Below are 13,975 nucleotides of genomic sequence, written 5' to 3'. Positions count from 1 at the left end.
TAAAGAAATTAAGAGGAGAGGAACGGACGGGGGTGGGAGTGGGAAGGGAGGGGAAGAAAGAGAAAAGCTGGGGCAGGGGAAGATGAGGAAGGAAGGGAGAGAAGGGAACAGGCCTGCCCTTAATGCTTCTCAAGCTCTCTATCTTGCCAAGGTCTGGCCTGTGGCCCGGCACAGCAAAAGCTGGAAAAATGCCAGTGACTCAACCCAGTTCCATTGATCAGTGAACTAGAAATCAGGCACTGTGTGTTTCAACCCCAGTCGGCCAGCCCACAGCCAGGGTCCAGGTGGCGGCCTCAGCTCCTGGCCTCAGTGGCTGTCAGGAGAATGGGCTGGCCAACCAGCCTCCATTGGTCTCGTATAGCAGGCAGCCAGCACAGCCTGGGGCCCAGCCAGGGGACGCACGAGTTCTTTCAGCTTTTAAGGCCAGACTTTGCTTTACCTCAGCAGTTGCTCTTGGGGCCACACGGAAAGCCACCATTAGGTTTACTATAAAGTGACAGAGGCTGGTGTCTCTGGGAGAATGAGGAATAGTCACTTCCTGCCTTTGTCCATTAGCGCCGACCCATGCGACCAGCTCGGTTTACATTCTTTCAGTGGTGTTATTGAAAGGGCTTGGCAGCTCCCAAATGTTTGCAGTGTCCTTAGTCCCATGAGGGCTGCCTTCTTCTTCTTTTTCTTCTTTTTTTGCTAGCTTTTAGCTAGTGTCTGGAAAGATCTACTGGACGCGCTGGGCTCATTTTTTTTCAAAAATCCACTTTACCCTTCAGGGAAGCCAGGAAAAGAACGCACTTCCAACCGGTACAAGTCTGGAAGAACTTCACAGCCTCTCAAAGTACGGTACCCTTTTTGTTTCTTAGTCCAGCCTGTTCCTGGGGCGGTTTTAGGATGAAGCTGCTGGGGTGACATCTGTGGGGAGGTGTGGGGAACCGCAGATGAAAAGAAGCTATCATTTTAAATTGTATTAAATTGCTGTCAGTATTGAATCGAGGTATCTGAGCTTATTGTTTGGGGAAGGAAACTATAGCTACTACAGAAAAATATTAAACCAGAACTCTTTGGGAACCTTAAGAATTTTTTTTTTTTTTTAATTTTTTTGAAACAGAGTCTTACTCTGTCACCCAGGCTGGAGTACAGTGGTATGATCCTGGCTCACTGTAGCCTCGACCTCCTGGGCTCAAGTGATCCTCCCTCCTGAGTAACTGGGACTACAGGAGCACACCACCACGCCCATCTAATTTTTAAAAAAATTTTTTTGTAGAGACAAGGTCTTGCTATGTTGCCCAGACTGGTCTCAAACTCCTGGTTTAAGTGATTCTCCCGCCTTGGCCTCCCAACGTGCTGGTCATGAGCCACTGCATGTACCAAGGACTTTATTTTTCTGGCCAAGAACTTTGTTTTTAAAAATAACAGTAAGCAAGGCCGGGCATGGTGGCTCACGCCTGTAATCCAAGCACTTTGGAGGCCAAGGCAAGTGGATCACCTGAGGTTGGGAGTTCAAGACCAACCTGACCAACATGGCGAAACCCTGTCTTTTTTTTTTTTTTTTTTTTTTTTTTGAGACGGAGTTTCGCCCTTGTTACCCAGGCTGGAGTGCAATGGCGCGATCTCGGCTCACCACAACCTCCGCCTCCTGGGGTCAGGCAATTCTCCTGCCTCAGCCTCCTGAGTAGCTGGGATTACAGGCACGCACCACCATGCCCAGCTAATTTTTTGTATTTTTGGTAGAGACGGGGTTTCACCATGTTGACCAGGATGGTCTCGATCTCTCGACCTCATGATCCACCCGCCTCGGCCTCCCAAAGTGCTGGGATTACAGGCTTGAGCCACCACGCCCGGCGCAACCCTGTCTTAAAAAAATAAATAAATAAATAACAGTAAGCTATATACTGTCCGCTGGAACTATTGGATGGCCCCCAGCATTTAATCCCATGGGACGTACCTGCTGCTGCACCTGGCGGTGTGTTCCTGTCACCTGCTCCCATCTCTCTCTCGGAGCAGCTCATGAAGGAGAGATGCCGCTGGCATCTTTTGAAATGTGATGGATCTTCCTGCCCTGGGCAGAATCCAAATTGGATGGTGATTTGAGGACTGCTGGAGTTAAAATGTGCACATGCAGTTTTCAGGCAGCTAATTAAAGTAATTAATTAGCACACTTCTGGAACCCAAACTGCTCCAATGCTATAGGCAAAATTCCCTGCCTGCCCTGGCTCATCAGAAAGAGTTTGTATATGGAAAACTTCAGAACAGAACAAAGAAACTTAGGTCTGGATGAGGAATGAAGTCTTGGCTCTCTTTTAGCAATTCCTGAACTGCTAGACGACATCAAATCCGCTGCTGAAAAAAACATCTGAAATAAAAAGAATTCCAGACATTAGGCATGGTTTAAAGCAGGGTATGCTTTTTTATTTGTGTGCTTCTGGGTCTAAACGGGCCATGGTTTGCTCCCCAAGGTGACAGTGTGGCTCCCGTTCCGCTCCTAGTTCTGAGCATGGCACTGTGATTTCTTTCTGGAGTTGTTCCAGCCTGTGGACTTTGCTAATGAGTGATGAACCCCAGAACCTGAACTTCTGGTGTCAGCAGAATCGCACACTCCCTTCTCAGGAGGTTTCTGGAACATTGGCCTTCATCCCAGCAGGATCACAAGTGGAAAGAAACACGGGGAAGACACCATCGAACCTTTAAAGTGGCCACACCACAGAGCAATGACACAAAGAGACGATGGTTCTGGGAGGAGGGGAGGGATGTGCTGTATCATTTTTTTTTTTTTTTTCTGTTGGATTATTTTTTTCTAGATTGGATTCCATGCACAGGTCATCACACTCACTGTGAAGGCAAGGAGGGGGGCAAATCGTGGGTCTGAAAAAAATCTCTCTGCAAAAATCCCTGCTCACTCACTTGTATGCACTTCTCAGCTATGGATTCATGCTTTTCCACTTGTTGAAACATCCCTGAACGTTGCCCTCAATGTCCTGTTTGTGTCGCTGGCTCTCCGCCACTCAGTAATAATGAAACAGCCTCAGTGAACCTGCAGCAGCAGCTGCCTTAGCTTCGGTGCCTCCCCACCCCTGCAGCTGAACCACTTTGAATATTCCTTGGTGGTGCAAGAGACAGTCTCACTCTTTCCTTCACTGGCCTTCCTCTGTGTCAGTCACGGTTGGCATGAGCTACATCCTGTGCATGTTATGGTGAGAAAGGATGAATGAGGAAAGACAGGGTGGTTTTATACTTGCCTCTGGGACAGTCATTGGGTAAGGAAAGGTTTGGGGTGCGCCTTCAGGCTCCCCTCAATACATGAAGGCCTGGGACGGGTCAGCTGGCAGAGGTGTGTCTGTGTTTTTAACTTAGAACTGAATGTTGAAGGCTTTGTGTCCCGAGGGAAAGAATTATTGGGATCTGATGCCCTAAGCAGGGGAAATTCCAAGCTCAAAAAGCCCACAGTTAGAATTCAGAACTGTGTTGTTATCCTGCCTCTCAATTTTCCTCCGCATTCAACTCCCCTTTTTTAGATGATCATGAAGCTGTTTATATGTTGTCCTCTTCTGTGAACTCATCCCTGTAAACAGTGACAGGATTTTATCCAAATATTTCTGATGTCTAAAGAAAAAAAATAGAGTGACTTCTTCCCAGTGCCCTTCTGTTGACCTTGTGTGGGGGAGAGGCCAGCAGAGCTAAGGATGACCTCACCCCCTTCCAGCATGATTTCCTGGGACGTACAGAACCTCCTTCTTCAGCTGTCTTTCTGCGATTAGCCACATTCAATCTATAAGCTTTCAGAGCAGATGATGGGGACATCTAATATTGGTTCCATTCACATTTCAGCGTGAGGTCACACACATAAAATAATCGTTATGCTTCCTGAAGTCCCAAGGACCTTCTCCGTCCGAGGCAGAGTTGGGAGGTGGGCTGGCGAGGTGGGTCAGCCTAGGAACTGCGCTGGTGGGGGCAGGAAACGGGGCTGAAGGGAGATGTAAGGGCTTGGTGGGAAATAAATGGCACTGTGTTGTTGACGGAAAAAAGATCTTGGCAGGACTGTTGTTGTGAGTGTTCTGTGGCTTAGAAAGGAATTTCCTACAGGCTGGACTAACCATTAAAAATGTCTCTACCTTCAGGAGTCCCCGGCGTGCAGTGGAGCCTCGCTGGGAGAAATGTCAGCTTGGACCATGGGCGCCCGCAGTCTGGACAAGCGAGGAAGTTTCTTTAAGGTAAAAGGAAGCCTTGATTAGGATCTCGAATCGTTGGCTTGCTCCCTTAGCCTGGGATCTGCAGCGCTCCTTGGAGCTGCTGAGGGAAGTCCGCTCTCTGAGCCAGCGCCGGCTAAGGGAGCTTGCCCGAGCCCAGCTGCTGACTGTTACCAGGGCGTACGACAGGTTGTGGGGTCTGTGATTTAGTGCTTTCATGCAGGCACAGGGCTCGGGCACCAGAGGGGCTGCGCTGTGCAGGACGGCGGAGGCTGTCTTTCTTTGAGAGCTGCTCAGCTTGCTGTTTTTCAGCTGCAGGGTTTTACGGTGGACGTTGGACTTTGCTTTCCGGTGAATAAATACCGTCGTCATGTGTTCTCTCCTACAACAAAAACAAAACCGGATTCCTCAGCCTCACCTTACAATGATGAAATACTATTTTCCGGTATATTTTATCAAACATCCCCAAAGGCTTCTTATGATAACGAGGAAGCATGATAACAACGAACTCTTCTGTGTTCATATTGATGTTGATGAGACGAAATTACCTTGCTAGCTTAATGAGATAAGATTTTAAATGGGTGTTGTATGTCCTCTGTGTGTGTGTATTTAATGAAGACGTGGTGGTCGTTTCTAGTTGACACTTGGGAATCCGTTCCCCTCTTGTGGCTTTTCACTTCGTTTCCTTTCATCCACCCTCGAATTAAGGCATCCTCAGTATAGAAATTTTTTAAAACACAAAATTATGTTTAAAAAGGAAGAAAAGTGAAAGTAAAATATGCACTTGAAATCTGTCATAGGCAGGTGTTCCAACATCAGGTCTTGTCCCCAGAGGAGGAACACGAGGAGGTTTTATTACCGAGCAGTGACTATGTTTAACAATTAACCAAGCTTCATAGGTCATATGTATTAACACTGACTTACATGTTTCCTGTTACCAAGAGAACAAAACTTATTTATTGTGTCAACTGTTGACTTTACAAAAAAAATCCATCAGAAGAACCTGTTGATAAAGCAAAGTTCATGAGATTTACTGAAATAAGGAAGAACATTGCTAGGACACAGTCCTATTCATGTCTAAGCAAGGGGAGATTAAGAGGCAGATTTGTAGGATTTGGGGATCTAGGCCCAAGTCCTTCAAGCTGCATTTTTTGAGAAACTGATTTGATTTCAGTGATGTCTGTGCCACAATAGCTTGGGATTGGTGGATACAGCAAGACGAGGATATTGACATGGGCCTTGACAAATAAACCCTTGTTTGATAAGTGAGCTGTTTTCCCAGGTGAGCAAATTGTTTGCCAGGACAAATTATTGTGTAGACATTTCCTGCAGCAAACAGTGAAGTCATTTATTGGTTTACAGCCTTAATTTTCTGGGCAAGAAGATCCTGGAAGAAAGAGTTAAGTTATGTTGACACAGATGGTCTCAATGATCAATCGTAATAGTTAAGCTTTTTGGATATACGTAGTCTCACTTCACAAATCATTGATTCAGTTTTGATCAAACCTGTATAAGCTTCACTCACAGGAGGCAGATGAGAGCAAGGAGCTCCTCACGACCCCTGTATATCAAGAGCTAAGCCCACCAGGTGGCCCAGTGGTCATCCGGCAGGTTCCTGGGTTGCGTTTGATGCCGAGATATTTATTTCCCCCTGGCAGAAAGGATGATCCAAAACCTCTCCTTAACCCAAAGCACTGTCTAGATCAACCTCAATATTGGCTAGTCCATAATTACCACCTTATGATGATCAGGAAACACAGTGGCTCTGTGTCTTACCTCGTAGTTAGATTTTAAAGTCAAGGTAAAAGAAGAAAATGAAGGCCAGGCACGGTGGCTCATACCTGTAATCCCAGCACTTTGGGAGGCCAAGGCAGGAGGATCACTTGAGGTCAAGAGTTTGAAACCAGCCTGGCCAACATGGCAAAACCCTGTCTCTACTAAAAATTCAAAACTTAGCCGAGCATGCCCCCCTCAAGTAATCCCAGCTACTTGAGCGGCTCAGGCAGGAGAATTGTTTGAACCTGGGAGGCAAAGGTTGTAGTGAGCCAAGATCACGCCACTGCACTCCAACCTGGGCAACAGAGCAAGACTCCGTCTCAGGGTGGCGGTGGCAGGGGAAAGAAGAAAATGGAGTACAGTCAAAATTGCCTTTGGCCGGGCGCGGTGGCTCAAGCCTGTAATCCCAGCACTTTGGGAGGCCAAGGCGGGTGGATCACGAGGTCGAGAGTTCGAGACCATCCTGGTCGACATGGTGAAACCCCGTCTCTACTAAAAATACAAAAAATCAGCTGGGCATGGTGGCATGTGCCTGTAATCCCAGCTACTCAGGAGGCTGAGGCAGGAGAATTGCCTGAACCCAGGAGGCGGAGGTTGTGGTGAGCCGAGATTGCGCCATTGCACTCCAGCCTGGGTAACAAGAGCAAAACTCCGTCTCAAAAAAAAAAAAAAAAAAAAAAAAAAAAAAAAAAAAAAAGATTGCCTTTGAACATTTCTCAGGAAGGTGACCTGTGGGGCCCAGTGTACTACCTGTCGTCATGTCCATTGTACCCAGGTTTTCCTGCAGTTCTAAGAAAATCATGTTTGTTTTTTGAGTTTTCAGCGGGACAGCAGATAAAGTCATTGACTTGTATTTCTGGGCTAAAATATTGGCAAAGATGCCTGCACTATTTCACTTGTTTGTAACTTTGTGTTTGGGGCAGAGCTTAAATTGCTTAATTTATTTAAGTCAAATGCTCCATGTAAATGATATAGTTACTTTATACGTCTTTCTTTCTTTCTTTGAGCTCCTGGGCTCAAACAATTCTCCCACCCTGGCCTCCCAAAGTGCTGGGATTACAGGCGTGAGCCACCGCACCCAGCCTCCTTCCTCTTCCTTCTAGACATAGTTATTCTTTGCTGTGACAAAAGAATATTCTTTGCCTATTCCATAATTAGTCACCAACATTCATCATATAGTTATCTGTGAGGAGAAGTGAACTGCCCTTTGAACACCCTGTGCTGACTCTTGCAGGTTTATTTGTAAGAAGCTGGAGGAGAGTTCAGTGCTGAAATGGGTGGTCACCCAGTGGGCACCTCCTGAGACCCACTAGCCCTGCTCTGACTCACCATGCTTTATTTCCTTTCTCACCTATTAAGCACCCATGAGCGGCCAAGCTCTGCAGTTGGCCAGAGACGGAAAAAGCAGAAGCCACTCCTAACCTCATGGAGCTTTCAGTCTGGTAGCAAAGAAAGATATAATCAGGCTGGCGCAGTGGCTCACACCTGTAATCCCAGCAATTTGGGAGGTTGAGGCAGGCTGATCACAAGGTCAGGAGTTCGAGACCAGCCTGGCCGATATGGCAAAACCCCATCTCTACTCAAAATACAAAAAAAATAATAATAGTAATTAGCAGGGCATGGTGGTGAGCACCTGTAGTCCCAGCTATTTGGAAGGCTGAGGCAGGAGAGTCGCTTGAACCCAGGAGGCAGAGGTTGCGGTGAGCTGAGATGGCACCAGTGCACTCAAAAAAAAAAAAAAAAAAAAAAAAGGAAAGATGTTAATCAAATAATCACAGCACCAGACACAAAATTACAAATCACTTTTTAAAAGTGCTTCATGGGAGAAGTTAAAAGAGCTCTGAGAATATATAATCTAATCTGGGGTTCCAGAGAAACCTTTCCCAAGGAAGTGGCCTTCGATTTGAGAGCTGAGGTTGACATCATACCATTTAGGAAGGCGGCTGGAGCTAAGTTTTGGGGTGACTCTTGATGCGACTACAATCAACGCACATCTCAGCAGACGCCAGTGATGCCCTACAACTGGAGAGGATTCTTTCATAAAGCGGGAGGTTTCTCGGTCACATTCTTGACTCACAGCTGAATTCCACATGAGTATTATCCCGCTCTGGGCTATTAGGGCTCATGTGTAAAGCACAGATAATTGGAAGGCAATCACTGGGCCTCGTTTTCGTCATTATCCTCCCCATCCAGTCTGTGTTTCTAAACCGGAGTCGCTAACCACTAGTAGCAAGCCTTGATTTGTGGTTTCCCATCTGTCCTGGCTCACAGACATGACTCAGATAGGCCAGAGGACATGAGGTGTGTAGATAACACACAGATTGTCTGAGCATTCTGGGGTCACGGAGATGTCCCGTGGCTACTATTCATGTGGAATCGCATCCCCGAAGCTCCAGCCACATCCATCCTATGCAGATAAACCCATTTTCCAGTTGCTCCCAGCACCATTGTTTTCCACAACCATCTAGAAAAAGTAGTATCTTCCCGCTCCACAAAACATGTGGCGAGGCCAGGTGCTGAGCCTCACACCTGTAAATCCTAGCACATTGGGAGGCCGAGGCCGGTGGGTCACTTAATGTCAGGAGTTTGAGACCAGCCGGGCCAACATGGTAAAACCCTGTCTCTACTAAAAATACAAAAATTAGCCAGGCTTGGTGATGGGTGCCCATAATCCCAGCAACTCAGGAGGCTGAGGCAGGAGAATCACTTGAACCTGGGAGGTGGAGGCTGCAGTGAGCTGAGATGGTGCCACCGTACTCCAGCCTAGGCAACAGAGCAGTACTCCGTCTCAAACAACAGCAACAACAAAAACATGGTGGAGGGCAAGGGGTAACACCCTAGACATGGTAGCCAAAGTTATCTGCTTCTAAGTAATAAATGTGAACACCTATTGCTCTTGGATTTCAAAAGTATATTGAAAGAAAGAGTTTGCATAAGAAAGATGTCATCTAGGCTAGGAAACCTCTTGATAGTCTTGAATTAAGGGCAGAGATGCTCAAAGTTTTCTGTGACCCCCGCTTTCCCTGAATCCCGTAGCTTCCCCCAAGCCGCACCCACACCTCTTACCATCCAGGCTCCCAATGCTGGCAAATCCTCCTCTTTAAAATTTTTTTTTTTTTTAATTTTTAAACAACTTCTCTTTTAAAAAAAAAAAAAAACGGAAATGGGTTCTCTGTGTTGCCCAGGCTGGTCTCAAATTCCTAGCTTCAAGCAATTCTCCTGCCTCGGCCTCTGAAAGCCCTCGGATCACAGGCATGAGCCACCACCCCTGGCCCAAATATTTCTTACGTCTCCAAAGTCCCTTCTCTTCTTCCCTGTCCTGTATCCGCCTTCCTCCTTAGGTTCTCATTCTTCCATTATGGGAATTAAAAATGATGCCTATAGTTCTCCCACAGCAACACTTTATGTGTTTCTACTGACCCATGTCACCTGCCTGAAGACCCTGGCTCCTTGCTGGACACGGGACCAAGTCTGTGCCCTTCACCTTGATGTTCAAAGATTTTCAGGCTGTGCTTCCACTTTCCCCCAGCTCTTCCTCCTCCGGTCCTGCCTCTGCAACATCGTGAGTCTCCCCTGGGTTGAAGCCCACCAATCCCAGCCTTCAGCCTTGCTCACCGCCCCTCCTTTTTCCTCCCCACCATCAGCCTCCCAACCATCCTTCCAGGCTGTACACTCACTTTATCCACTGACAACAGAGCTCGCATGGGCTGAGCCGGTATCTTCCTTTAGTTTTGTCTGAAGATCAAACTGGGGGAGAAATGTTACGTATGAAGGCCCAGCTGTGGTCTCAAGGCAGTAACAGGAAATAAACTTCAATTCGTAACTCAGAACTCTGCCATAAGGGATGTATTCTTTCCTTTTGTCATCAAGGCCCTGATCCTGAGAGGGATCCTACAGCAAAGAATGGTGCCAAAAGAGAACCAGTGTGAGGAGTCTGACCGACAGTTCTGATTTCTTATCAGCATGCCACTGGGCTTTCTGAGCAAACCTGCCCTCCCCAACCTCAAGTATGTAGAGTCTCCCTTTCTAAGCGGCCACCTTCTAACATTCCTTGGCCTCTGGGACAGGGTAAAAGTTGCTCTTACTAGACCATGAAGAAACTGTGCTGAAGCGTACAGGGATAGTACCCTCCTGGGCCTCAAAATTACTCATGCTGCAGAAGGATCCCTGAACCTGGCTTCACAAACCAATTGGTGTCATTCAAGGGCCCAGCCCAGCAGCAGAGGCCCAACTTGAGACAACTTCTTCGGTCATGTCTCACAGGTTGGATAAGAAGGTGCATCATGACGGTGTTTCTGAAACAGAAGACCTGTCTTTATATTTCAGAGAATCGCAGAAGAGCTCTCTGGCACCACAAAGGCTAGTCCTGCGACTAGCTTTGAAGAAGCCACATTACTGAAATCCGGCTGTACCAAATCAACGAACCAAGGGTGATGACGATTCACTTTACTGCAGCTGAGTTCCCTTAACTATTGGTCTCTCCTTGGCGTTTGAAAACGTATTCAATTTTCAAAAATTCTGTCTGTCAAGCAAAATTTTTCATTCACCCAGAACTGGTGCAACTGTACATCTCAGGCCTCAGAAATTCCCAGCAATGGTGTTTTCAGATTTTTTATTTTCAGATAAGTGGAAATTCATTCCTCTGTGTGCACAATAACAATACCGTGAACAGAGATGGCAGGAGTGTGAAAAATAATGGATAGACTGGAAAACTATGTTTTAGTAACTTCTTTTTTTATTGAGACAAAGTCTTACTCTGTCACCAGGCTGGGATGCAATGGCATGATCTTGGCTCACTGCAACCTCCACCTCCCAGGTTCAAGCAATTCTCCCTCCTCAGCCTTCTGAGTAGCTGGGATTACAGGCATGTGCCACCATACCTGGCTCATTTTTTGTATTTTTAGTAGAGATGGGGTTTCACCATGTTGGCCAGGTGGGTCTCGAACTCCTGCTAGTCAGTAATTTCATTAAGCAAATCCTTACACGGGTCTCTGGATGCTCAAAAGCCATAGAGATGAATGCTGTGCCTTGGTCTCCCAGCAGATCCCCTAGACTGTGAGCAGACAGGATGTCACCTGCCCACTGTCCAGTGAGTCCACATCCCCACAGTGTATCAGCCCACAGGTCTCTCAGCACCTTGCAATGGAAACAGCAGAGCGAATAGAGATTTAGTCACAGTGATTGGCACAGCGACAATCGACTGATAATAGTATTACAAAGCGTGCCTGACACCGGTATCCGGACGTGTCTTTTGTTTTCCATAAATAAATTCTTCATAGACAACTGACACCTGGAGAGGCAGATGTCCCATAGAAAACAACATAAGCCACAGGTGTAATTTTAAATTTTCTAGTAGCCACATTTAAACTTGAAAAGGAAAACACGTGGAATTAATTTTAATAATATATTTTATTTGACCTAGTATATCTAAAATATTATCATGTCAACACAGGATAGATATAAAATAGTATTAATGAGATATTTTACATTCTTTTTGTACCACTTCCTTATTGACAAAAATGGTATATATTTATTGTGTACCACACGTTATTTGAAAACATGTATTATTCCATGTCTTTGAAACCCTGTGTGTATTTTACACTCAGCATATCTCAATTCAGACCAGCTACATTTTGTGATTGCTGTCATCATCGTTTTTGAGACAGGGTCTCTCTCTGTCACCCAGACTGGAGTGCAGTGGCACACTCTCTGCTCATTGCAACCTCCATCTCCTGGGTTCAAGTGATTCTCCAGCCTTAGCCTCCTGAGTAGCTGAGATTACAGATGAACTGCCACCATGCCCAGCTAACTTTATTTGTATTTTTAGTAGAGACAGGGTTTTACCATGTTGGCCAGGCTGCTCTTTAACTCCTGTCCTCAAGTGATCTTCCTGCCTCAGCCTCCCAAAGTGCTGAAATTACAGGTGTGAGTCACCGCACCCTGCCAGACAAGCTCAGTATCTACATGTGGCCAGCAGCTGCCAGCCTGGACAGCAAAGGTTTAGCTGGTCTAAATCCCTTCCTTTTTCAGATGTGGAAACTGAGGCCCAGTTTAGGATACAGCAGGGATGGAAGTCGGACCTGGCCCGACGTTGCTCTGGGGCTTCCTGACCCCACATGACCTCCTGCTCTGGTTCTTCTGTGACTGTCTTCTTTCTTTTCCAGCTCCCTCTCCCAGAAAATTTCTTCTAGAGAGGTCATAGGGATGGTGGCCTCTCTCTGCAGGAGCTGTTAGCCTTTTATTTTTTTCTTGAGTTGGAATCTCACTCTGTTGCCCAGGATGGAGGGCACTGGTGTGAACAGAGCTCACTGCAGCCTGGAACTCATGGGCTCAAGCTGTCTTCCTCCATCAGCCTCCCAAGTAGCTAGGACAACAGCTGGGTGCCACCATGCCTGACAACTTTTCTTCTAGTTTTTATAGAGACAGGGTCTCCCTTTGTTGCCCAGTCTGGTCTTGAACTCTTGGACTCAAGTGACCTTCCTGCTTCAGCCTCCCAAAGCACTGGGATTACAGGCATGACCTGGGGCTGCCAGCCTGTTGGCTATTTTTGGATGCATACACATCCCACCATTCACTCCAAACATTTCCAGGACTCTGATTTTAAAAACCAAAGTCCCACCAGGACTTTGCCCATGGAACAACTGTTCTGATGCTAACAAATGCTATCAGCATCAGAAATGAATGGCCACAATGTACTGGAAAAACCATTTATAAAACCATAAAATCCATTACTTTTTGAAAACACGAAGAGGAATTTCTCTTCAATAAGCTCATAGCATTCCTAGAAAGTCAGGAGTGCCAACTTGAGTCCTCGAGTCCCTTGAGGACTTGTACTCTCCAGTTTTGTTACAGTTCCCACCTGCCCAAGGTGGGCAGATCACCTGAGGTCGGGAGTTCAAGACCAGCCTGACCAACATAGTGAAACCCCGTCTTTAAAAAAAAAAAAAGAAAGAAAAAATGTATGTTTATTGTGTACAAAATGTTGTTCTGGAATACGTATACATTGTGAAATGGCTAAATTGAGATAATTAGTATGCATTATTTCACATACTTACCATTTTTGGTGGTGAAAATATTTAAAATCCACTCTTAACGATTCTCAAGAACACAATACATTGTTATTAACTTTGGTCATTGTGTTGCACAATACATCTCTTGAACCTATTCCTGCCATCTAAACTGAAATGTTATATCTTTCTATCGAAGTCTACCAACCCCCACCCCATCCCCTGGTAGCCACCATTCTACACTCTGCTTCCATGAGTCCAACATTTTTTATTCCACATATAAGTGGGATCATGTGGTATTTGTCTTTCTGTGCCTGGCTTATTCACTTAACATAATGTCGTCCAGATTCATCCATGTTGTTTCAAATGACAGGGTTTTATTCTGTCTTAAGACTGAATAGGCTGGGCGTGGTGGCTCACATCTGTAATCCCAGCACTTTGGGAGCCTGAGGCAGGAGGATCACCTGAGGCCAGGAGTTCGAGAAGAGCCTGGCCAACATGTTGAGACCCTGTCTCTACTAAAAATACAAAAATTAGCCGGGCTTGGTGGCACACACCTATAGTCCTAGCTACTCAGGAGGCTGAGGGAGGAGAATCTCTTGAATCTGGGAGGCAGGGATTGCTGTGAGCTGAGATCATGCCACTGCGCTCCAGCCTGAGTGACAGAGTTAGACTCCATCTCAAAAAAAAAATAATAATAATTAAACCATATGACCCCTAGAAAGCATTTAGCCAGTGCCTGGTGCATGAAGTGAGTCACTGTTGACAAGCCAGCGCCCCTAGGTGATGGCAGAGTGCTCCCGCCCTGGGCTCTTGTATTACACCCAGACCAGAGAATCAGAAACTACAGGAGGGAGCCCAGCTCTCTCCTGATGATTCTGATGCTCACTCAGGTGGGAGAACCGCTGCCCCAGATCCTATGTTTCAGTAAGTGAAAAGGACTATACAAAAAGCATGGAAATGTCTTCATTCTCAACCTGGCTTCGTGTCCTTCTCTGGAGAATGGAATGATAT

At 46.3% G+C, this 13,975-nt stretch overlaps 1 protein-coding gene across 6 annotated transcripts in view; it reads left to right on the top strand.

Annotated features, from left to right (window-relative positions):
- The window catches only part of RIN2 (Ras and Rab interactor 2), a 243,288-nt gene that overhangs the window by 122,482 nt on the left and 106,831 nt on the right, over positions 1–13,975 (top strand). For 2 of the 6 annotated variants that reach the window (XM_010343725.3, XM_010343724.3), the window contains one exon: positions 4,110–4,202. In XM_010343725.3, the coding sequence (XP_010342027.1) occupies positions 4,146–4,202 (57 nt within the window). In that variant the 5' untranslated portion in view covers positions 4,110–4,145. Of the gene's footprint in view, positions 1–450; positions 833–2,493; positions 3,186–3,302; positions 3,912–4,109; positions 4,203–13,975 lie in introns of those variants that run through there. The other 4 variants (XM_010343726.3, XM_010343723.3, XM_074406190.1 and 1 more) reach the window with 4 other exon arrangements.

The sequence above is a fragment of the Saimiri boliviensis genome, chromosome 9 (assembly GCF_048565385.1).
Source record: "Saimiri boliviensis isolate mSaiBol1 chromosome 9, mSaiBol1.pri, whole genome shotgun sequence".
In the NCBI taxonomy this organism is placed as follows: Eukaryota; Metazoa; Chordata; class Mammalia; order Primates; family Cebidae; genus Saimiri; species Saimiri boliviensis.
Note: the sequence above shows the minus strand (reverse complement) of the source record. Positions and strands in the feature narration are given on the sequence as shown.